The 25,456-nt window shown below is 25.9% G+C and overlaps 2 protein-coding genes across 3 annotated transcripts; one reads left to right on the top strand and one right to left on the bottom strand.

Moving 5' to 3' along the window:
• Window positions 1-504: 504 nt before the first annotated feature.
• On the top strand, window positions 505-20,636 carry LOC132929287 (torso-like protein). Of its 2 annotated transcripts, none has more exons than XM_060994544.1 (5): window positions 505-1,292; window positions 17,734-17,968; window positions 18,033-18,217; window positions 18,468-18,700; window positions 19,738-20,636. In XM_060994544.1, exons 2-5 carry the CDS (start codon window positions 17,742-17,744, stop codon window positions 20,131-20,133), a joined length of 1,041 nt encoding a protein of 346 aa, XP_060850527.1. In that variant the 5' UTR covers window positions 505-1,292; window positions 17,734-17,741; the 3' UTR covers window positions 20,134-20,636. The 2 variants fall into 2 exon arrangements, with proteins under 2 accessions (XP_060850527.1, XP_060850535.1); XM_060994552.1 differs by lacking the exon at window positions 505-1,292 and adding an exon at window positions 15,732-15,864.
• On the bottom strand, window positions 20,333-25,456 carry LOC132929303 (zinc finger protein 92-like). Its single transcript, XM_060994563.1, has 3 exons — window positions 25,137-25,456; window positions 23,805-24,182; window positions 20,333-23,638 (listed from the first exon to the last, which is right to left on the bottom strand). The coding sequence occupies exons 1-3, from the start codon at window positions 25,150-25,152 to the stop codon at window positions 23,421-23,423; spliced, it is 612 nt and encodes a 203-aa protein (XP_060850546.1). The 5' UTR covers window positions 25,153-25,456; the 3' UTR covers window positions 20,333-23,420.

Below are 25,456 nucleotides of genomic sequence, written 5' to 3'. Positions count from 1 at the left end.
AAGTATATTTAAGTCTTTATATTATTTACAAAATGTAGCCATATAAAAGTATACCTTATTTATGTAGGTACTACGTATATGCTGAAAGTTTCGATGTACCTTTAGTACAATACATAGTAAATTACTATTAGTAATACATAAAATACCAAACTAATAATTATTGCTGCAGTAATAGCGCAACACATTTATACAAATTAGTGATTACTATATTATAATGTACGTAAAATATTATTATGACGTATAATACACTATATAGGTACACAAATGCGAGCACGCAACTGCCACAGTACGCGTTGAAACGAGAGACGATGATGACCGACGCGATCGTGTTTATGACTGTGTGTCCAAAACAACGCGAGCGTCACACGATGACCGATGTGTATATTATAAATTATAATAATACAATAATAATATTCTAATAATATTGTGTTTATCGTAATATTATAGCGCTTAGAACGAAACTGGTTTCCCGTGTGACACAGTCGCGTATTATTATTATTATTATACAATAATATCATAACCGTGTTGGTGAATAATAATAATTATTATTATTGTAAAATGTAATTATACGAGGCGCCCGCGACGCGTAGCCCGCGTAAGTTGTGCGTATCGCGGAGAGAAGGGGCCAAGGAGCGAGAAAAAACGCGCGCGCGTCGCGTTCACAACCGAGCGGTGGCGACTGGCGACGGCGGCCCGTGGAGAGCAGCAACACGCAGTCCGGCGAGTACCGCGCGGCGCTGTAGATTCGATTTTCGACCGGTGATCGCGACGGACGCTCTGTAATAATATAATATATTATTAAAATATTAATGACAGTTGTGCACCTTTTCGTTACCTTTTTTTCTCTCCATTTTCATTATTGTATTTTATCGTTTTACATCCGTTCGATTTTTTTTTGATTTATATTTTCGTTAAATACGCCAATGCTCGATTCGCTATATTTATCATCGTCCATAATATATATATATATACATATTAATAATGATTAAATTAATATAATATCGTGATTGGTTATTTTCCATCGGTAATAATTTACAAATAATTACAATAATATTATTATTGTTACATAATTATACATTATAAACATACATCGTGTGTTTACGTACCTGACCGCGATATATATTTCAACCGCGTGTACAATATTATACCATATAACCATCGTAAATCGCAATATTTCAATATATATTATAATATATAAATTAAATATCATATTGTGTCACGGCGTTCCGCGGCGGGCATGGATTGCAAGAAATTAACGATTAGAAAAGCTCCGCGCACGTTGCAGTAGATAGGTACGTTCTCCCGTTGTGATTTAATCGTAATATTTATGTACGTTATTATTATTATTATTATACCTATTATGCGAGAAGAACGCGTGGTATTCCTCTCGCAATCCGAACATTAGATTTTTAGTTTTGTAATATTTTGTACAGGTGTATAGCGAATTAGCGAATAGCGATAATATTTCAAGTTATAAAAAATGTCATAAGTCCGTCCCTGTAACAATACTAGTCCGTTGGTCGGGCATTTACATAAATACTTATGGTCGTCTGTTAATTTTATCATAATTTTTTTTTTTTACTAAAACACGCTTATCCGTTCCTTCTGTATATATTTTATTTTATAAAATAGATTCTCACGATTGATAGTACTTTCGCAACAAGTGTCTGGGCACGTTAACTTAAAATATGTGTACATCTTGTACATGAATATCACCTACCAATAAGTATGTATATACTATATACTTACACGAGGCCGTTGGCTTTACTACGAAATATTAACATTTCAGTCTGCTTATTTTTTCTCTTACGTTTGGTATTACATATTATATTTAAATGTAAGTACGTAACTACGTAATAAATTTCTTGTCAAATCAAAATTTATTTTAATCATACATTTCTACACTCAAGGTCAAATTATATCATGTTATAGGCATATGCAAAACATCACTGCCAAAAACTTATCAGATTATTACAAATATTGATTACATAATAATACGTTGAAAAATCACTATTTAATAGAAAGTCGTAGAATATATTATTTTATTTTACCGTCTTCATAAAAATAAATGTCATCAATTATGACACCCTATATAGGTATACAGCTTATTACTACAATACGTATTTACCCATTTTAAAACGATTATTTTACATTATTTTATTCGTAAATACCTACTTTTACTTTGGTGTATTTTGTGTTTTTTTTTATTATTATTATTATTATTATCAACGCCCCCAGACCTAGAATAACCTTGATATGTACTGAATTGTATTATTGACAAACTATAGTTTCAAAGTATAGCTTGATAAAGTATATATTATACGTATAATATTACAATTGAATTAATCTGCATCGTGTCAATAAAAAGTTATTTAATCGGAGACTAAAATACCTACCTAAATTTACCTAAATACCTAAATAGTACATTTTACAATTTAAATAGACACACTATAAACCATAAACTAATATATTTTAAATAATTATATAACTTTATAATGTTACTTTATGTGATCTTAATTCTTAAAAATACAAAAGTATATACATTTTACAATTCTAGATTTTATGTACCTATATAAACTTTTATTAATACAGAGACATAACATATTTTAGCATAATATGATTTAAATATTTAATATAATATAATGTATTAATAGGTATTAGGTATACTTTAAAGTCTAAAATAGCTACCTATATTACAGACTCCATTCAGGAAAAAATGTACAAACTACAAGTACAAAATAAAAATGTAGAATTTGCTCTACTGAATTCAGTTTTTTCTGTAGTTTTTATTACAATATTTAAATATAAAAACTTTACACACTTGATGGAAAAAAAAATGAGGAATAAATTTAATTATCAATTATAAATTGGTAACTATGAAAAATTCTAGTCAACTTTTTTATGTAGCGCGTATAATGAGAGAAATACAATACTCAGAGTAGTCAACTTGTTAAATTTGTGTGTAAAGCATATATTATATATATAATCTATAGTTGAGATTTTTTTTTATTTAAAATCATTAATACAAAATTATTTTAAAAACTTTCCTTACATTGTTGTGTACTTTATTGAATAATTGATTTAATTGTACTATTTATATTAGAATTTACTTAATTTTAGTAATTCATTAAATTTAAAATAATGGCATATCTTGACAACCACCAGTGTATAACCCACAAATCAACAAATGACACGATATAAAATTTTACAAAAGTGCATATTAAGTCATAACAACTAGAGAGAAAAACGTGAACACGAAATTATAATTATGAGTAAGAAAATAGGCTTAAAATATAGCCAGTGTTTTAATTCGGCGGCTAAAGAGAACGCATGCAAGTTTGGTTAAAATTACTCCGGGCGTTCCTCTCATTTCAAAAAGTCGTAAAAATATAATTTACGTATTTAATTCAGAGGAAGTTTAAGTATAGGCGACAGACGTACTGTATTTTAGTGATTTTCTGGAATAAAATATTTATTATATAATAATTTAATTTCAGATTAGAGAAAAAAAAATTGCAATTAAATTAAAAAAAAAATAAAGTTACTTATATAATGTTTAAATTTATCTGATGCTATTTAAGGATTGGGTTAATTATCGAAAGATTGTATTCTAATATTTAACCAAATATGTAAAATTTACATACATATTTATTAGAATATGTCATATGACGTGTATACTCGTACCTATTTAAATATATAATATAATATATTTATGAAATAATGTAAATTTATATTTCGACTAATGTGTGTATAATTGATATTTAATTAAAAATAAGAAGATCCTAAAAATAATATGACTAAATTACTAAAACAAGTGAAATCAAAATAGATATTTATAGTTTGACGTGTATAATGGGCGGCATACATTTAGACCTGTTGCGTACGTGCTCCCGAGCACCTATAAATAAGTGAAATTTAAAAGGATGTACAAAGATAATCAAATAAATAATAATACCTAGGTACTCAGTTTTTGCCAATAATATGATTTGTGAGCATCAAACTTTTTATTTACGTTTTTCATTTATAAATAACCGTATTTATCATGTATGCGATACTGTAATGATACATAAAATAATCGTATGACAATGAAATTTAATATTAATTGTATCAAATTTTTGTTTTGAAAAAATACAAGGTTAGGTTATAAGTATTTAAAGAAAAAACATGTGCAGTAGTGTAAAAAATGGTTAAATAAATTATTTCAAGAATAAAATAACACTTAAATACCATCTTTATCTTATATTAGTGTTATAGCAAGGTATAGTCATTTCACTCAGTAGTCAGTATACGAAATTGAATAACTCCCATTATAATATAAATATATATTGGCATCAATAATATTCTCTTTCTTCTTTAATTCTTGATTGTATTTAAATTTGTAATTAAATAATACATCATACATATTAGATACTCGAGATACCTTACAAATTAACTACAAATTATAGTATTGTGTTTGAACAATAGTTTATGTTGAACAAAATATATCAATGAACGTGTAACCATTGAATTAGTCACTATAGAATAAAATATTAGGTTTATGTATATTGTATATTGTTTATATACTACATATATAGTAATATAGTTCTAAGTTCTTTAACCTTAAGGTCAAATTTATTTTTTAAATAGTCTAATATTTTTTTATATTGGAACTATATAAATTATTACTGTAAAAATGAAAACTCGTGATTATAATTCTGATCTTGAGGTTATCGAATAAAAAAAATGATTTTAAAACTACTACCTACATTATTTATTATACCAATAACCCATATCGCTATTCATAATAATGTATTATTATTTAATTATTTAAATTGAAAACAAAATTCACGAGCATAACTTAGTACTTACTATATTTTATAAATTAAAATTATATACGCAGAAGGAATGTGCGATATCCGTATTTATTACACAATAATATAATACAATTTGAAATAATGAAATATATTAATTTAAACTATCAATATTATTGATAAATAATTTTTTTTTAAAACATTGTTTTGGTGATTATCCTCAGCTTATTCCTTTAGTTGTGTTCACTAAAAGTGACCAATAATGGAGTAAAACCTTTTTATGGGTCATCATCATGGCATTGTAAGAAATTTGGCAATCATCTTCATATTATGTTTGAACATTTTTATGTGGGTCATCATCAACGATAAACCTAATTTTGTTATATTAGGAAATTACAAAACACGTAGTAACACTATGAACAATTAATTTTTTTTAAATTAAATAACTCAGTAAAAACAGACTTTGTTATAGTAAATTTATTCAAGATTTAAAATATAACCCAAAAATACATTTTAAATTCCGAATAGCTCGAGAAATCTATTACAAAATGCAAAAACTGCAATAATATATCAATACATCTTTAATTTTATGTTGACGTGATACTATTATATTAACATGTGTTTGATATTTTAATATTTTTTGGGTTATAACGGTAATAATATAGTGTTGTAGTAATTCTTACGTAACTAGTATTTTTCCTGTTTTTCCTGTTTATGTTTAATAAAATCTTTATTCTTAAGATTTTAAGACCTTTAAATTGAATGAATTTGATAGATTCCTAATTATATATAAGTACTACGAATTACTACGATAGTTAACTTGTAGTATTATGGACTCATGGATTTTTAATCATGAACGAAACGAACAGTGTATTGGTTTTACTATCTTAGTGCAGATATATAAATGTGTCTATAGTAATTATGTTTTGGATTAGAAAAATGCTTCAACATTAAAATGATTTCTGGTAAAAATGTGCCAACATTTTTTTTAATAATAGGACAAAATTAACAAAATACAGAGGAATATTTACTTAACTTTTTCGAGTAATATATGTCTATATATGTAGAGATTTAAGGTTTTTACTAATTATTTACATTACCATTATTATAGATCATAGATGAGTATGATATATAATTTGCTATAACTATTTTGGCGTATATTTTAAGCCATTTAAAGACATATTTTAACGTCAACAATTTTAAAAATTTAGATTTAAATGAACAATAACGATTTCTGCTCTAACAATTTTAGTTATTTTCCTGTAATTCAAAAAAAATTTACATAGATACTTGAAATATTTCTATATTATTTCTATTATCATTTCAGCATATTATACAGCCCATTTCACACAGTACAATTTTCAAAATATTTTAAGTTGTGTATACAATAGTATCGATAAAATTTTACTATATTATGTTATGTCGGTACTCGGTATTGATTTATATAATATGCTAATAGCAATAATAATATATAATATTATAATATAGGTAATATAAATATATTATAATATATACACCCTTAGAAATTGAGGCTGATACAGTGTCCGCTTGCCGCTTGGCATCGTTCATAGTTTTTATACGATGTATAGTTACATATAATTTATCATTGAATTAAAATGTAATAGATTCATTACAGTGACCTAATCAATGGCGAGGTACACTTGAAACCTACTATAAAGCAGATTGAGTTCCCCGAATTTTTAAAATTTAAATTTTATACTTGACACGAATAAACGAGGTTATTACTTATTATAATATTTAAACTTAATGAATAATATTGTTATTTATATTAAAAAATTAAAATATCTGAAAAGTCTTGACATTAAAATATTTTTATACTATATAAACATTTAAAATATAGTTCCAAAAAAAAAATAAAAAAAAAAACAAAATTTTATTAATAACATTTTAATACACATTAAATCTTTTAAGTTTCATTGCAAAATTATTTTTTATTTATTAATTTTTTTTTAATAGAATATTTTATTTTTGAATCCAGTCATAAAATTATAATATATTACAAGGTTATATTCATACATCATACGATTCATACGTATATTCGTATTATTTGCTTTTTCGATATATTTTTTTGATACAAATATTTAAGTATCTACGCTTTGCTCCGTTGCGTTATTTAGAAGTAATGTTATATTATTGTAATAATTTAATTATTATATAATATAATTAATAATATGTACGCCGTAGCATAAGTTTTACACTGAAATAAACGAAGTGAGACGACGAGTATACTTAATCTTTGTATATATTCTTATTTCTATTATTCTGTTGGCTGTCTGCACTTTATTTATCAAAATTATTCGCTGGACGCTGATGGTTATGTAAATACCTACAATAAAACTGTTTTTAATTTAAATACATCACACCTTAAACGATCTATAATATAATATTGTTGTTACATATTTACGAAATAGTCTCGCCCTCATTTTACCGGTTAAATATATAATATTTAATTAGTCGTTTACTATATTATGTGTATACACTATAAACCATTAAGTGTAGTTACTAATTAGAGCCTTAGAAAGGTGACTAATATATACCTCTTTCTTAATCGTTTTCAATTATTTAGATACATATTATACATTTTTGGATGTATAGAAAAAAAATCCAAAAACTTAACTAGTCACGTAACTCCCACTCATAGAAACGTTATTTTTTTTTTAAATCCAAATTTGCACTTCTATTCGTATAACCTAAATCTAATTTAATTGTTCCGTTTACAAAAACTGTAGTGACTGTAGTTTATATATTATAATATATAAATATATACTATACACGAATCATGATACTATCGTTAATTCCCATACATAATTGTATTATAAATTTCAGTCTACAATATAATATAATATATAGGTACAGTCGTACAGAATATATATTTACCTAGATAGACTATATATAGTGTGCATATTGTATTTACTATTTTGTATATACTATATATAATTATAAGTACATGAAAATTTTATACATATTATACGGCACTATGGCAGTCATTGCAGTATGTTGCGCTGCGCATGGATAAGTACTAAGTATTAGGTAGGTATAGGTAGGTAGGTATAATATTTCGATATTGATGCTTGACACGGTATCTGGTTAACCGAGTTGGCGTACATTTTGGTAACGCGGCGTACATACGAAGGTCGACTGAAACACTGCATTTCGAGTTATATGTATACAGGGTGATTCTTTTATGGAACAACACTCATTATTTCAAAATCTATCAACGTTTTTGAAAATATTTTTTCACATAATTTCTAGTAAAAAAAAAAAATAATAAAAAAAAATTATATACCTATATATATTTTTAAGTTTTTTACTTTTTTGAATGACAACATACATTTTTTATTTCATAACTGGAAGCAGAATATTTTTTGGAGTATTTCAATACATGATAATTAAATTCCGGACGTGTGGTTTTTAAGTTATACATATTTAAAGCTTTGTTGAATGGAATTCGGATTTTCGAGGAGTACGAGGATATCCTGCAAAATGTTGGTTTACTATACTCCGTTCATCTAAGCTCTAAATATTTATAACTCAAAAACTACTCGACCGATATTTGATTTTTATGTATCAATATACTCCAAACAATATTTTGTATCTGATTGTGAAATTAAAAATGTATGTTGTCATTTAAAAAAGTAAAAAACAACGATAAAAAATATTATTTTTGCTATATGTTGGTTTATTTTGACCGGAAATTATGTAAAAAAAATATTTTCAAAAAGTTAATAGATTTTTAAACATTGAGTGTTGTTCCATAAAAGAATCACCCAGTGTACACAATATTATACTTACTATTATTCATTCATTCACGCATTTTACGCTTCAACCTGCAATTATGTTTGATGCATCTACCATCACTTATAGTTAGATGGCTAGATTTAATACATATAGGCACAGCGTGTTTACGCGATACTTATTAATTCAAGTCAAGGTCTGAGAAGATGTTTTGCAGTGAAAAATGAAATTTGTAATATAGTTTATACATATATTATATACACGATATGAATTGTGAGATATTATATCTAGCCCTTAGGTCGACAAATGAAAATTTGTAAATAATATTATGTATTATGTAGCCCATAGGGAGTGGATAAACGCCGAGTCTAGTTTGAAACAAAAATATTTATACGTTCTAAAGTATTACCGATATGGCGATACGCACATTTTTTTAAATCACATTATACGGGGCCTTGATTGATTATTGAACGATTAACGATTGAAACGATGGACACGCGTCGTGTATTAATATATACATGATACATGGATAATATTATATAATAATATGTACAATAGGAGTAAAAAGTAATAGTAATAGTACGTGCATTGCTTATAATATAGTTATATATTATGTTTAATTGTTGTATTATTATTTTTTTTTTATCGTAATAAAAACCACTATAAATAGTAAGTATAAAACATAATGTAGATTGTAGGATATATAGTACTGTCGTAGATAAACATTTTAAAAATATTTTTGTTAGTTAAAAAAAAAAACGTGCCGATGTTATTGATAGATATTATTCTTGTACAAGTTACGTCGTTACAATATAATTTTGTTTACACTGAAATGGACAAAAAATACCAAGAGAGATATTATTCATCATACATATACATATATATATACTGTGGGCTGTAGCGCAGGAATCTATCGATACCTTTATATTTCCGGGAATTGGTGGCAAAATATAAAACCTGAACTATCTAAGCAAACATTCCCATTGATATATGCTACATACCTAATCGTTAATAGGTATATATAATAATTTATCGTCTTATCGATTTGACAAATATATCTAATATTATGCTAATATGCTGTATAATATTATTAATTATTAAATACTTGGGTTTTTATACAATTTAAGAAATGTTTACACTCTTATAATTATAGTCCTATATGTCGATAGAAACTCTTTTTTTGAATATTAATGTTATATGTATTTTTTTTTTACATACTATTATTGACATTGTAATTCAAATTTATTATGACTAAAAAAATTGACTGTTTTTAAATCATACATAAACTAACATTAAAATCTAGTGAATATGTGTTAGGTAGGTACACATAATTTTTATTATAGAGTTATTTTGTCATGGTATTATTTTTTCGGGGACTAGATTTTCGAAGTTATTTATTAGAGGAATCAAATATTTTACCTATCCACATTCCACTGCAGTATTGATTATTTGACATAGATTTATCAAAAAATCTGGCTAGATTCTAGATCGGGTTACTGTACCAATGAATACAAAAATGAATTATAATTGTGCGTGTTATGCTAATTATTAATATTGAATTGAGTTCAATTAATACTTTTGATTTGTTGGAATTGAGTCCAAAAATATTTCTTGGTTGTTTGAGTAGAGTGCTTTTGGTTTATAAACGTTATTATTCAGAAGACACCACGTGGAAGTTGGTAGTTTCCAAAATTATACTGTGTATCTGTGTATGTGCTTGTTTCCATCTGTTTATAATTGGTAAAAAAACTTGTTTTATTAACATAGTTTGTAATGTTTTGTCTAGTAAGCACTTTTTTGTCACACTTTAAATGTCTGAGTACATTAAAATTTTCTAAAATTACATTATTAGAGTATAATTTAAAAAAAACTCTTGCATGAATTATTATAAATCCCCCGCGTTGAACATCGCCTTTCAACGTTTTTTGAAATTGAATCTTAAATCCTATAATTATAAAAACTGTTTTCTCTAAACCTATATACTCCACGATTGCACATCCGTATATATATTTTACGTCCATGAAGTATTTGGCACAACTGTGGTAATTTTTAACGAATATACACCACTAAGTCGTAGACGAATATATACTTTATGGTCGTCGTGAGTTCAACGGACTCAATTCAAACATGTTATAAGATATAAACTGGACTCCATTCAAACACTTATAAGTAGACTTTTTTCAATTCAATTCGATCCCAAAAATAGTCCAAAGAAAAGGCCCAGAAAAAACGCTCCAAACAATTTATAAATTATAAAATAATATTATTTATTCTATTTCTATATATTATTATATATTAAATATTATTAATATAAACACAATAATGTTGCAATAATTTTTTTTTATCACTATCATAATTGATAATATTATATTACAATGTGCGTACTCTTTTCGAAATTATAACGAATTCACTGAGTAGGTATTCACGTATTGCCTATATATACATAATAATATAATATTTTTAAATGTTTTCGATATCCTACGTACAAAAGAAGATTTTAATTGGTTGTTGGGTTATCTGGTGAGTGGTAACTGGTGGTCACTGGTCTTTTTGTTTCGTGGAACATACCTACTTACCGATTTCGGTATGTCACGATCGGGTGGTCAATTAATCCAGGACGTACCCATCCAGGCGTGTCACTGCGGGTACCTATCTACAATAAGAGCTTGACATTACATCACCTAGCTATAGGACAAAACGCCACTGCGACCGCATTCAATCGTAATAATAATAAATAATAATATTATCAGACCTATCTGACTAACCTAACTATGTAGTCAATATACCTATACGATTCGGCTAGTATTGATGCACTTTTCGGGGTGTAGGTACGTTGTTATTACTTCATTAGTTCCGCAACGCTCGCCTGTAATAATAATAATATACATAACTCCTGCAGCTTCAGAGGCGACGGGTTCGGGATATTGTTAGCTATAGTTGGCTGGTACATATTATAATACATATACCTTCGGCTTATGTGATGTATATATAGTGTTTTTCAGTTAAATGCTGTGTAATTACAATAATATAAATGTAAAATTGTAAAGTGTGTGTGTATAATTTAATGATTTAATGTATTTAAATATATAAATATATAATATAGGATGATTAACCAAACATGTAACAACCATTTTTTCATATAATAATGAATATATTCAATTTCTGATTTTTAAAATTTTCAAGTACCACTCAAAGACCACATTTGCGTTCGACATGTTTCTCTCGGTGAAGCCCAATAAATGAAAAATATTTTTTAATGGAAAAAAACAGTGATGATCATACTTAGCGAATCACCTTCTCTATTACATGGAAATATTAAATATTTAAACTGTAATAAACATAATATACATGAGTGGTTAGGTCGGATATTTGGATCATTATTGTACGCCAAATGGTACAACAATATATATTATTTTTATTTAATTTTAGTGTCAAATAGTCAAATCCGTTTTTACATCTTGTACGTCATAATTACATACGCCATACACTATAATACATTACACAGTATACAGATTACCACGGGCTTACATTACACGTGATTAACTCCGGAATTTGATATAATTATGATAGTATATTTACTATTGTGTGTATTATTTTTTATAATATACTCGTATATACATACTACACATTACACAGGTATATATATAAATTTCCGCGTTTATGTATATATATGTTTGGGACAATGAGTAGTACTCGAGTTTGTGGTTTATGATGGTCATCATTTCCTAAATCGTCTATATATATATTATAAACATACACTTTATGTGTATATATAACGAGCGTAACATAAGTGTACACCATTTTTTATTGAGATCAATCTTGGAATTTTTATACGTCGAAGGACACCCGGACCGGCCACCACGGAGGTGAGATCAACAAATTGTTTTTATTTGTTCGCTATAAACATTATTATACAGACAATTTTCCCCTAAGGCAACGTTGTATGTTTAAAAACACACACACATACATCATTGTTATACTATATAGTATATATGCATTATACACACGAACACACCCGTATAATATTGTCTAAATAGATATATATTATATATAGCTTGTGTAGTCATTTTTTTTTTGTACAACTCGCGTTTTGTGTCGTGCATGTATGTGTAAAACAATCCGAATATAATGACGATAATAATATGCGCTTTTTTTTCTTTTTGCAATAATTTGAAGGCTATAATGTCCAGATTGCTGCTGCGCGATGGGTAGGAGATTTCACGATTTTTTTTCAATGTTATACTACGTACCTATGTAATATTATTGTATATAACTAGGTACCATAATAATAAATTACCTATATTTCGAAATCGTGCAAGGGACTTATTGTGACGACAACGCGTGCATGTTTCCACGTTTAAATTTAATATACCTAAAAACCTACCGTCCTGCAGCGTGTATACAATGTTATATTACAATAATATTATTACGAGTCGGCGGTACATAATGAAGTATGTACCAGTAGGTTACCTATAGGTAAAGGTATGCGTGGCCCCGGTCAGACATTTAGGGCGTTACTATAGATACCATATAGAATATAGTTAAAATATCCTTTTTTTTTTGTTGACGACCAATTGATGATGATAGATAAAACACATTGTTTATAATATTTTATCGTCTACATTACCCGAGGAATGGTTGAAAATATACCGTCATATCCGTATAATAATATGAGATTATAATATAATATAAAGTGGCGTGAGTGCGTAACTATAATATGCGTATATTGTATATTACTATATTATATACCTGCTATTCTATATAGATATACAATGATTTATCCGATTTTTAAAGTAAAATTTCCGTAACCGTCACGGAAATGTATTGATAATGTTCTTCTTCGGACGATCTATCATTATTTATTATTACGTACTTACTTATGAACCGGAATAAAAAGCAAAATCGGAACGATTGCAGTACTGAGAAACATTTTGTAAGATCCCGCCTGGACGTTTTTAACGATATAAGTTTTGTGAATTGCATTTCGATGCAAATTTCAAGTTATGATAGTTCTAGTATAACTGTTAAAGTATACCTATACACAGCCACACAGGTATACCTGATTACAGACGGCAAGACCAACATACACATTATACATCATCATTATTATTATACTATTGCACTGTTTTTAAGTACCCTTCAAAATTATATCTTTTGTTATGTTTTATGTCGATCTCTTTTATAGACATTAATGAATTTTGCGCAACGCTGCCGACTAATAATACGTAGTCTTTGGAAAGATTTTTTTTTTAATAAAGATGCATAGGTCATATACTGCATATTGCATCATGATAACTTTATTTATTTATTTTTAACAAAGAAATTTAAAAATGGTAAAGATGTTTTTATTTTTATCATTTTAGTTCATTAGAACCATGATTGAATAATGAACTGCTGCAATATATAATAAAGAGAATCTGCCCGTCTTAAAACTATTTCATTAATTATATAGTTATTTGTACAGCTATAAACATGTCATCATTATTCGAAAAATAGATTTCTAAATTATATAATTCATATTATGTATGAAAGATTTTAATAAGGTCAATTAGTCAAAAAATAATATTATGAATTACGATTATACTAAATCGTCAACCAATAAGTAAATAACACATGGCAATAGCTACATGGTAAATAGTTTAATTATTATATATTTATAGACGTAGTTATGTACGTATAAAGTATATATTATCAGAAACATTAGTATTTATTATTTTCAATCAAGATATTGGAGGGTGGAACGCTGGACAGTAGATCTACCTTTTTAAATTTTATTTTAAACTTTGTTTATAATTTATTTTGTAATCGATCATCTCAATCATTAAATTAAGTTCTTGTGCAACGTATTGCTAGGTAAGTGCTTAAATACTTAGCGTACCTAGAAAATATGTAAATTTTAACACTACTAGCTATAAACAATGAAATAATGTTGTAACTTAGTTATAAATATAATAATATTTAAAATTATTTCTACGTCTAGATTATGTTGAAAACTTCACGTCGTTATTAACATTTTTAATAAAATATACATGTCGAATAAGAAAAAAAATCAATAAGTGGTTATCAAATTGGACCCATGTAAATTCCATAGGCAGGTTTTTATCTGAAAAATTGTAATTCCACCGTTTATATACAAATTAAAAAATATATATAAAATAATCAACATCGATCACTAGTTATTAGTAAGTTGAAAAAAAAGATAAAAATACAATTAATAATATATATATATATATATATAATTATTATAATTAGGTATCAATAATAAGCAACTAGTTAAAAATAAAACAATTTAATAATTAAATTAAATTTAAATTTTGAATTGATAATCATTAGTTGTCGATTTAACAAAAAAATAGTTGTATAATCAGTGGAATTTACCATCTGTGGTGTCTATGTGTTTTACAGGTCTAAATAAAAGTACCTACCTATCAGTGGAATTTACATGTTTTAAATCGAACCCAAAAATCGGATACCTGTAACTTGTAAGGCTGTAAATCGGTGGAATTTACAATCGCCCATCACCTCTTTCTTTAATAAATATACGTATTTGATAGAATTATGTTTACCATTGTACAAATTATCCGTAATAATGAATGATGATTAAATAAATAAAATAAAATAATTAATGATACATATTATTATATAATATATTATATAGGCAAAACTTAATATATATTATAGCAGTATAGCACATCATAATAATATAATAATTAATAAGATTATATTACAGAACATATTCGAGCTTAAAAAACCCGTACAAAACGCATCTGTGTTAAATTTAATTTCTTAATGCTAAGATTTAGCGTAACGCGTGTGGTTAAATAATATTATTGGTTTTCTGATTTCATGATATTTCTGATATATCAACTTTACATAGTTGTCCCGTCTAGTTTGCTTTTTTTTTAACTAGTTACAGCAGCATTTTATTTAAATACCTACTTCTTTTTTGTTGAACCACTCATAATTGGATCAAAAACTAACAACTCATAAAGTTATAGATAGTATAGTGTGAACCAAAAACAAGGAAAAAGTTGTCTACTGTTATATTACATCAACTATTCACTAAAATATTAGTTGCTAATAATAAATAATAATATTGATAACACAAATGAAAAAAAATATCTTTATGTGCGTAATTTTCAATTACTTAAAAAATTAATAACTCGATTATTCATTAACTTATAGGATTAAAAATAGACTTAAAATCTGATTCACAACATACTCTTTCACTGAAAAAAAATCAAGATAATCGGATGAGTAGTTTCTGCAGCGAACATGCGTGACAAATATTTCCATTTTCAAATTTATACATAGATAGGTATGTATACCTATTGTATAGATAGATTGATTTTAAGCCTTTAGGATAGACCTTATTATTCCTTAACATAAATTTATAGTATGCATTTTTACATTCGGCGGTTCTCTTTATGTGAAGTAATAATAAAAAGGTTATATTAAACTATGTCACTCAACAATTCTTCTAGTTTTTAACAAAATTTAGATCATCTTTTAGTGTAGATATACAATTAAAATTGCATCATATAAAAATATAAAACAATCCTTGTTTTTTTTCTCCAGATATTCATTATTTCTCTTTCTTCTCATCAGAGATTAAGACGAGCTCTTATTTCTCGTAAATCAATCCAAATAAGTTTTTAATCTTTGATTAGTATTTAGGTATTCTCTTCATTACTCAATAATAATTGTGATAGCGGTTGCAAATGATAATAAAATACCTAATTTTCCAGTTTTAAATTCTTCTATAGTTGTAAATAATAGTTATAAATTATAATTATAATTATTATAATTTTTATTTATTGTTTTTTTTCAATACTGATTTAATTAAAGATAATCAAATCGATTAAAGTTTAACAAATAAATTATACGTAATTTTAATTAATTACTATGTAATGAATGATATTAATAATATCGCAATATAAGTAAGTATATTCAGTATTCATGACAAAACATCACAAACTTACATTTTACTTAAAAAAAAAATGATAAGTACCTGCGCTATATTACACATTTACACAAATAAAGCACATGCAGTATTATATTTTTTATGAAGATCAAAAACGTTAATTACGGTGAATAAATATAAAATATACTGTAAATACATAACAGTGTGTGGGTTTTCTTATACATATATAATACTATATATAATATTATACTTGTTATTATAGAAAATAGTTGGTCTAGTTGGTATAATAGTCATTCTGTGTTTAATCATGCATGTCTCGTATATGAGTGTACTGTGTATATTGTTTATAGTATTTCATTCTGTCTTATACGTTATTATTATTTATTATGTTATTTGGGTGCCAGATTATATGTACCTACTTTAGATTGTATACTAGTGCACAAGGTGTAGTAGAGTATCTACGTATATAGATAGACACGTAGTACCTATGTAATAGTGTATGTTATTATATGTACATATATACATTACCTAGCCACCTAGGTCATACATTAATTATCGACACTTAAATATACAAACAATGAAATATTAATAAATAATACAGTTAAAATCACGTTCGATCTCACCACGGACATAAAATAGTATAATATCTAATGGCTAATGCCTAATACCTATTATATTATATTGATTATAATTTATAATAATAGGACCGTAATAAAATGTATATATTTTAATAATAATATATAAAATTAATATTATGATTCTTGTCTTATTGGTGACGAATATATTAGTTTTATACCTACATATTTTATGCATAACCAATATTGGTTTATAAACATCGAGTTCATTCTACTTTTTTAGAAATACCCCATTATAACTAAGAAACGACTTAATCATTCGTCAGATTTTTTTTATACGTCAAATTTTGTAATTTTTATATTTTAAAATTTTGTTATATAAAAATTATAGCGATTTAATCATTCAAGAGTTGAAAAAAATTCAATAAATATAGTGAGTTAAATATTTATGTATATTATTATGTACCTAATCCACCACTATAGCTCACCCAAAATGTGTTTTTGTATTCTTCATATTATATTAGTGATATTTGCGTACCTAAGTTTAATATAGAAAATGCATTTAAAATTTTAAAATGTAATGAAAAGTTAGTTTTGTCTGATGTTACACGCTGCATGATATTACCATGTATGTTTTAACTATGAATATACAAATTTATTTAATATAGTGTGTATTTTAATTTTACAGGTCAAGCAATGGGCCTCGATGGGGCCAAGGCGTTAATGGTTTTTATTCTTTATGCGTTGAGGCTTCAACAGAAGGCTCACGCAGACATAAAAGTGGGCAACGCCATCAACGTATTTAATCGCTATGGGTACTTTAGCATAAGTATGAGAGTGGTTCCCAGAAATGACACTGATCATTCATGGATATTCAGAGAACCTACGGTAGACGTGTTTACGAATCTACCGGAAAAACAAAGGTAAATACAAAATGACAATTGAATCAATAATATAAAAAAAAATTTATGTTTACTTTAATATTAGCCTCAAAAGAAGCATAGGAGGAGGAGGTGGTCAAGTCTTCCAAGGGGACTTCCACATGGAATTTTGTGATAACGTAAAACAATTATTACAAGCCTACTTTAGAGATTTTTCCGTAGAAAGGCTGGAGAAACCGTGGCAGGCGTTTACGGGCAGCTGGTCCAAATTTACGTTAGCTAGAAATTTAGGTTTGTTGGATAATATACATTTATATATATGACATATTACTATAAATAAACCGAAAACGTTAATTAGATAATCACTTAAGGTGTATATTATAGTACATATTATGAATTTTTATTCGTGCATAAATATGTACCACAAAATGAACGGATCTGGTTTATTTCGAAAGAATGGGCTATAATACCATCAATATCTATACCTTTATGTATTATTATATACTTACTAACCATCGATGTATATAATATTTCAATACAGGTTTAGACGTGTCTTATGTAACCGGCGATCATTGTTATGTTCTCGTCAGGGTGGCTAGGCATAGGGAGACTGCCAATTTAGCAATGGATATGGAGAGCACCGACCTTCACGAGCCAGTGGCCAAACAGGTGGCCTCTGTTAATGTCGGCGATAGTTTGTCGGTCATTGAATTCGTCAGGAGTTTTGGATCTCATTACGTGACGTCATATGTCACAGGCAATTCTCTCTATCAGGTAAGTGTTCATTGTTTTGCGTACTGCAGTTAATCTATTGGTAATTAAAGCCTAAACACAGTTAGTTGATTACGATATAATGACGCGCGATAGTATGACAGTATTCGTCGTTAAACTATTGCTCAAGAAAGCTTATTATTACATCTGCATTCTGCACAAAATATACCAATTACCTATAGGTTACTACATGTATTCAATTTTACTATTTTAACTCGGGAATGATATTATATGTTATTTTATCAATTTGTTTTCTTTCTCTATAAAATAAATTTCAAAAATTAAACACATTTCAAACATTTTTGAAAAAAAGTTTGCAAATGAGTAAATTACTACTTTATAGAACAATTTTAAGTATTTCTAATATAATTTATTCAAAACGTATTCGCCCAATATTCTACATGATCCATACAAACGCTTATAAAAATAATAAATCAATAATACATTTTTATTTACGTATAAATATTATTATAAATAACAACTTAAAATAATAATCATTTATACGACACGACACCTTTTCATCGAATGTATTTTTAAAAATGATGTTATTGAAATACTTAATAATCTAAGTAAATTTAATTGATTTTATAAAAATAGATATTATAAAATATAAAATAAGTATTAAAAACAAATTTAAATACGATTACTATTTTATACTACCTATTAAGGCATATTTACAAGGGTAGAGCACAGTGTCCCTGACTGTGCTTCCTCACCACCATTTATCATGTATTTGCGTGAAAGTATTACATTTTACATTAATTTTTAATAACTATAAAAAAAATATTACGTTATTTATATATATATTGTTCATTTTTATTTAATTAGATAAGTATGTGAACAAATTCTTCTGTAATAATTATGAATGAAATTGACCCCATATAATATGATATTATATTGATCTTTATTAGTATATTAAACAGTTTAAATAATTTCTTTATGCCCCCCCCCCATTTCATTCGACTTTTAAAAATAACTCACTACTACCTATATAGTATATAATATGCTACTTATATATTTAATTTGTATTAACTGTTTAGGTGTATGTATACGCTCCGAACGCATACAAAGTAATTAAAGAACGTTTAAAAACAAAAGGCGTGTCACAGATCTCTAACCAAGAGTTGATTGGATATTTTTCACCATGGTATGCAGAACATGTGGGTAAAATACAATCAGCTAGTGGTAATGCAACTGTTGAAAATTGGGCACACCAAAGGCTAAGAGTGAAATTTTTTGTCTTTGGGTTCGCCTCATTACTGAAATTACACGGAGACACGAAACTGTTAAGTGAACTGAATGGAATGTTAGGCAATGAAGCATTACTCAAGCTTGACTTAAAAACCTTGGCGCCAGCTTTTAAGGACATTCAAAAACGAGCTTGGTTCCACGAAGTAATGGATAATAATTTAAAACTATGGGAAGTTAATATGTAATAAAAATAATTCCTAAAATCCCAATATTACAATGTATTTATTATAGTAGTTTTACTAATTTGTTAGCAAGGTACCTCCACCTTTCGCTCAAATGCCAAATACTAATGTACCTAAAACTATTACTTATATAATATATCTTTTTAGTATGTTTTCTTGTTGAGCAACAAGTATTGTATTATAAATAATTATTGATCATATATATTTTTAATAAAGTCTTTATTTATGTAAGTTACAAACAAAAATTATTGTCATTTGTTTTTATTTTAGTTACAAACAAAAATTATTGTCATTTGTTTTTAATTTAGTTACAAACAAAAATTATTGTCATTTGTTTTTTATTGTCATACAGTATACTTAATAATACATGGTAATTAATATTAAAAACTAAGGTTTAAGACTAGATATGACTAGTAATAATTATACAGTAGGTACTTGAAACAAAAATACACATTTCATTTACCTCCTAGTGTAAAAGAAAAATATTAAATTATTATAAAATACTATATACCTAGTTATTGTTTAAAATAACTATTGAAAAGTACCTATATAAAAGCTATTATTTTCCTTAATTACTCTCATTGCTTTTCCATTATGTAAATAAATATTTTATAACAACTTAAGAACTTATATATATTTTAAGATTATCGGTCTCTGTGTATTGAACGTAAAAAAAAAGTATCTACTAATTATTAATGATTGAGTCGATAAAAGTAAGAATGTAAATGTTTAAATTTGTTTTTTTTTTTAAATTATTTAATGACTTTTTATTTAAACAATTTAAAATGAATAAAATAATTTTTTATCTGAAGAAAAGAAGCTCCGACCTCAACTTCCCTTGCCCATTCAAGCATGAGAGTAGGAATGTCCATTATGTACATCATAATAATCATAAAATATGTTTGTTTTACAATATTCAAATAATTAATTTTGGTTTACTTGTACTTGAAAATACTTAGGCACATCAACACACTTTTAAACAATAACTTTAAACTATAAAATTATTTATGGAACTAAGTATACTAAATACTAAAATATGTATATATAAGATAATCACTAACAATAAATTAATCAATAATTTGTTGTACCCAGGCCCGGCTCAAGGAGTAAGCGGCATAGCCCACACCTTTTCAGAGGCTGCATTCAACATTTTTTATTATAGATTTGATGTAGTATAAAACTCAAGTTTGCCTAGGTGTGTTTAAACACTTGAGCCGAGCCTGGTTGTACCTCCTATGGTTATATGACATATAGATACTTAGATACTAGATATCAATATAAATCTATAATTATTATAATATTACTTTGTAATTTTCCTAGTAAAATTATTAAACCAGGTATACAAGACCATTATTTAGTTAACTTTTAATGGGCGTGGATGGAGGAAGGTTACATTTTTTAAAGCTTAAAGTCAACAATCTGTGACCTGTGAAAATTCACTTTAAGAGTTACACTAGTTACAGAGAAAGAAAAATATTTCAGAAAGTATTTGAACTCTTAATCCTCCACCCCCACATTTGTCCTTACGGATATAAAAAAAAATAAGTATACATTTTAAACAGTAAAGAATAAGTATTAAAAATTAAAATATATAGGTAGATAATTTCAACATGAACAGAAATTGATACAATATATATCTGGTATTATATTTAGTATACTTGAATGAAATATTATGTATATTTTATGATTTCATAAAAAATAGTAAAAATAATTAATTTTTATAATTTATAAGTTTTTAAGTAAAAATAAAATACCATTATAATAGACTAATAGAGTATACATTGTATTATATTTTACGTCAGAAATTATTTTGATACTTGTTTAGTGTAGTACCTACAAATAGTTGTAATTATCTAACCTTTAAATAATTCATTACTTCAGCAAGACAGCAAATTATTTTATCAAAATATTTTAGAAAATATTTACAAGAATTTATAGCTTAAAAAATAATAAATTCATATAACAATTTAAAATACATAATAACCCAAAGATTCACACTTAGCTGAACTTATATAAATTACCTATAAAATGCTGTTGAATATCTCAAAAAATATAGGCTGCATATTACTGATTTGTTTATAGGAAATATATTATTAATCAAGTAAGTACTATTATAGTCATTGAACAAAATTATTTAATTAAATAATAAAAACAATTGTAAATGCAAATTGGTACCTACATAATTAGTAAAAAAAAAAAAATAAGGAATGCAAGATAAATATTTTTTATTATTATTTTTAATATTTATAAATACTATATTGAACATTTTTTATTTTAATTTTGTATAGAAATAAAATTAGAAAAGTTAAGAAATTATTATATAGAAATGTAATAAAACACCTAAAATTGGACCAGATACTTATTTATTACTCGCAATAAATGTTTAATAATGATGTTATCTAACTTATACTATTCTCTAAGAATAATATCTATACAAGATGTAACCAATAATTATCATGAAAACTTTAAAATATTAATATTTAATGTAATCAGAGCCGTTAAAGGGTTTTTTTTTTATAATATTTTAAACTGTACACAAATTAAATATATGAGAAAGATCATTGTTTTACAATTATTTTTGACCATTACAAATTTTTTCTGAACAAATTTCCGACTATGGTCGAGTAATAACAATTAGTCAATTGCAACATTTTATTCTTGTATTATTTAGCTTTATAATAAATTAAGTCTTAAACTAAGTACCTATATGATACGTTTGTAAATATAAAATTATAATATAATATAATTTGTGATTTGTATTAAGTTTTAATTATTTTATACCTATTTTGTTTAATAATTACTATTGCAATCAGTTTTATTTTTTTGTCAAATAAATGTTCAAATACGTTGTAAAAAAAAAAAAATCAATTAAATAAGAATGAAATGCATAATTATAAATAAAATAGGGGACGATTATTTTTAATTTTTCATTGGGCGCCAAATCATAACGGCACGGCTCTGAATGTAATATTAGGTAATACTAGCTTCAATATTATTTACTTGAATTTAAAATAGATATGGAGATTTTTCATTTTAAAAATAACATTTACTATATACTTTTAATTAAAGTACGCACAGTTTTAGTATTACTTTACTACTTGCCAATATAAAAACAAATCAAAAAAATGTTTAATTTATATCTAACTACACAAAAAATATTATGATACCAATTAAATAAAAACACATATCAAATTTAAATTTTGCACACATTTTAAGTTCCTTGGTAACAATTATTATTAAAAATTAAATAATTTTATGGTTTTAAATTTTACATACAATAATTAATTTTATTAACTATCATTATCTGAAACAGACTTACTATGTTCCCTTTGGCACTCTAGTTCTTTCATTTTTAATTTAATTTCAGTAACATTGGCATGTACATGATTCTCCAATTTTTTTGATTCATCTTCAGATACCTTTTTATGAGCTCGAGCAAAATGTTTTTGGAGTAAAAAATTTCTTGTAAATGCAGCTTGGCATGAGTTACATTTAAAGGGCCTTTCTCCTTTAATAAAACAAATCACAGTACATTTAATTAAAACAATTAATAATAAATATTGATTTTTTTTTAATACTTTTAATGACAATATACATTTTCAAAATACTTATTTTTATCAATCTAATTTATAACAATAACTATACTAAAGTAGCATTAAATGAAGGTTAGGTACCTGTATGAATGAGTAAATGCCTTTTAAGATCAGTTGTCCACCCAAATTTTTTACTACACAAGCTACATTCAAAATTCTTGTCTTTTTCTTTATTTTTTTTTGTTACTTTTTTAAATGATTTAACTGGGTTATCGTTATTCTCTTCATATGTGGCCAAACAATATTTCCAAGGATTCAGAGTTTCACCCACTGTCAAATTTAATGGCTTAGAAGATCCATAATTGCTAGTTTCTATAGGTTTTTTTTTAGAAGTTGAGCTATTTTCATTATTACCGGTTTCAACCAATTTTTCTTCACCGACATGACTAAAAAAATGTACTAATAATGATGTAGCAGAATAAAAACATTTGTGGCAATCTGGACATTTTTGAGAATAATCTGAAAAAATTAATAAAAAGTAATTATACATTTTTAAAGTATTTAAAAACTAAAATGTATTATTAGAAAAAGTGAACTTTATAGAATATATTTAACCCATCTAAACATAACTTAAAACATGTTTGTCATTACTAAATTTAATATCTTAAGACTACTTGTATGTAAACACAAATACCAAACTTCAGATTAAAAGTTTAATGGCGCCAAGACTAAATTATAAGTTTTCAGCATTTAGCAGAGAATTACAACTTTAATAGTCATTAAGTTAACTTGACAATATTTGTAAGTTAAAACATTACATCAGTATTTTAAAAGTGCCTTCACTGGAAGGTATCTTTAATCCGTCCTTCACGCCATAGTTATCTATTTCATCAATTTCACTTATTGTTCAAAATTTATGTAACAGATTGTGGAAATATAAATAAAGTAATAAAAAAAAAAAAACATCAGTATTTGATCATATATTTTTTTTAATTCACAATCCCATATGAAAAATTTAATTTCTATTATTACCCTCAATATTGTTATGTTTATCATAAACACTATTAAGCAATATTTTTTTAAAAGATTAATAACTATTTTGTGGTACTTTTGAGCGGATACAGTGTTTTAATTATATAACCAGACTACCATAGAAATTTATGCCAAATTAGTATTTAGAAAATGTATTTTTATTTATCTATTTTGTTTAAAAGGTATTTTCTAAGCACCTATTACTAAAATATATGATACGTAAAATTAATAGGTACAACAATTAATTGTAATAATGATAATATTTATATTTATATATATGTATACTATTTATATAATTTAAAATTATAATACTTAGTGAATTGTTAGAATGTTTTATGATTTATATATAATACCTAGTCATTAAATATTGGCTTTTAATAGAAACAACTACTTGTACAAAATCAATTATATATTAATTGTAACAATTTCTGAACCATTTACCTGTATAAATATTCATTAGATAATACAGTTTATTAAGCTTAATTACACATTTATAAAAAGACTAAGACAATATTTACGAGTACAATAAAATATCACTTAGAACAAAATATTATATTATGATATTTTCAATATCTTTTTATTGAATAAAATAATGAGTAGGAGGTAGGTACTTAATAATAGTTTCGGCTTGAATTTATAATTTAATTTAGCAGATAAAAGATTAGTAAAGTATTCAGTAAATGTAATAGAAGCTTAGACATATGAGTAGAAGTAAAACGATTTTAATAAAATATAACAAGTTTATGTTTACAGTACTTACA

Source organism: Rhopalosiphum padi, chromosome 1 (assembly GCF_020882245.1).
Source record: "Rhopalosiphum padi isolate XX-2018 chromosome 1, ASM2088224v1, whole genome shotgun sequence".
Taxonomy (NCBI): Eukaryota; Metazoa; Arthropoda; class Insecta; order Hemiptera; family Aphididae; genus Rhopalosiphum; species Rhopalosiphum padi.
Note: the sequence above shows the minus strand (reverse complement) of the source record. Positions and strands in the feature narration are given on the sequence as shown.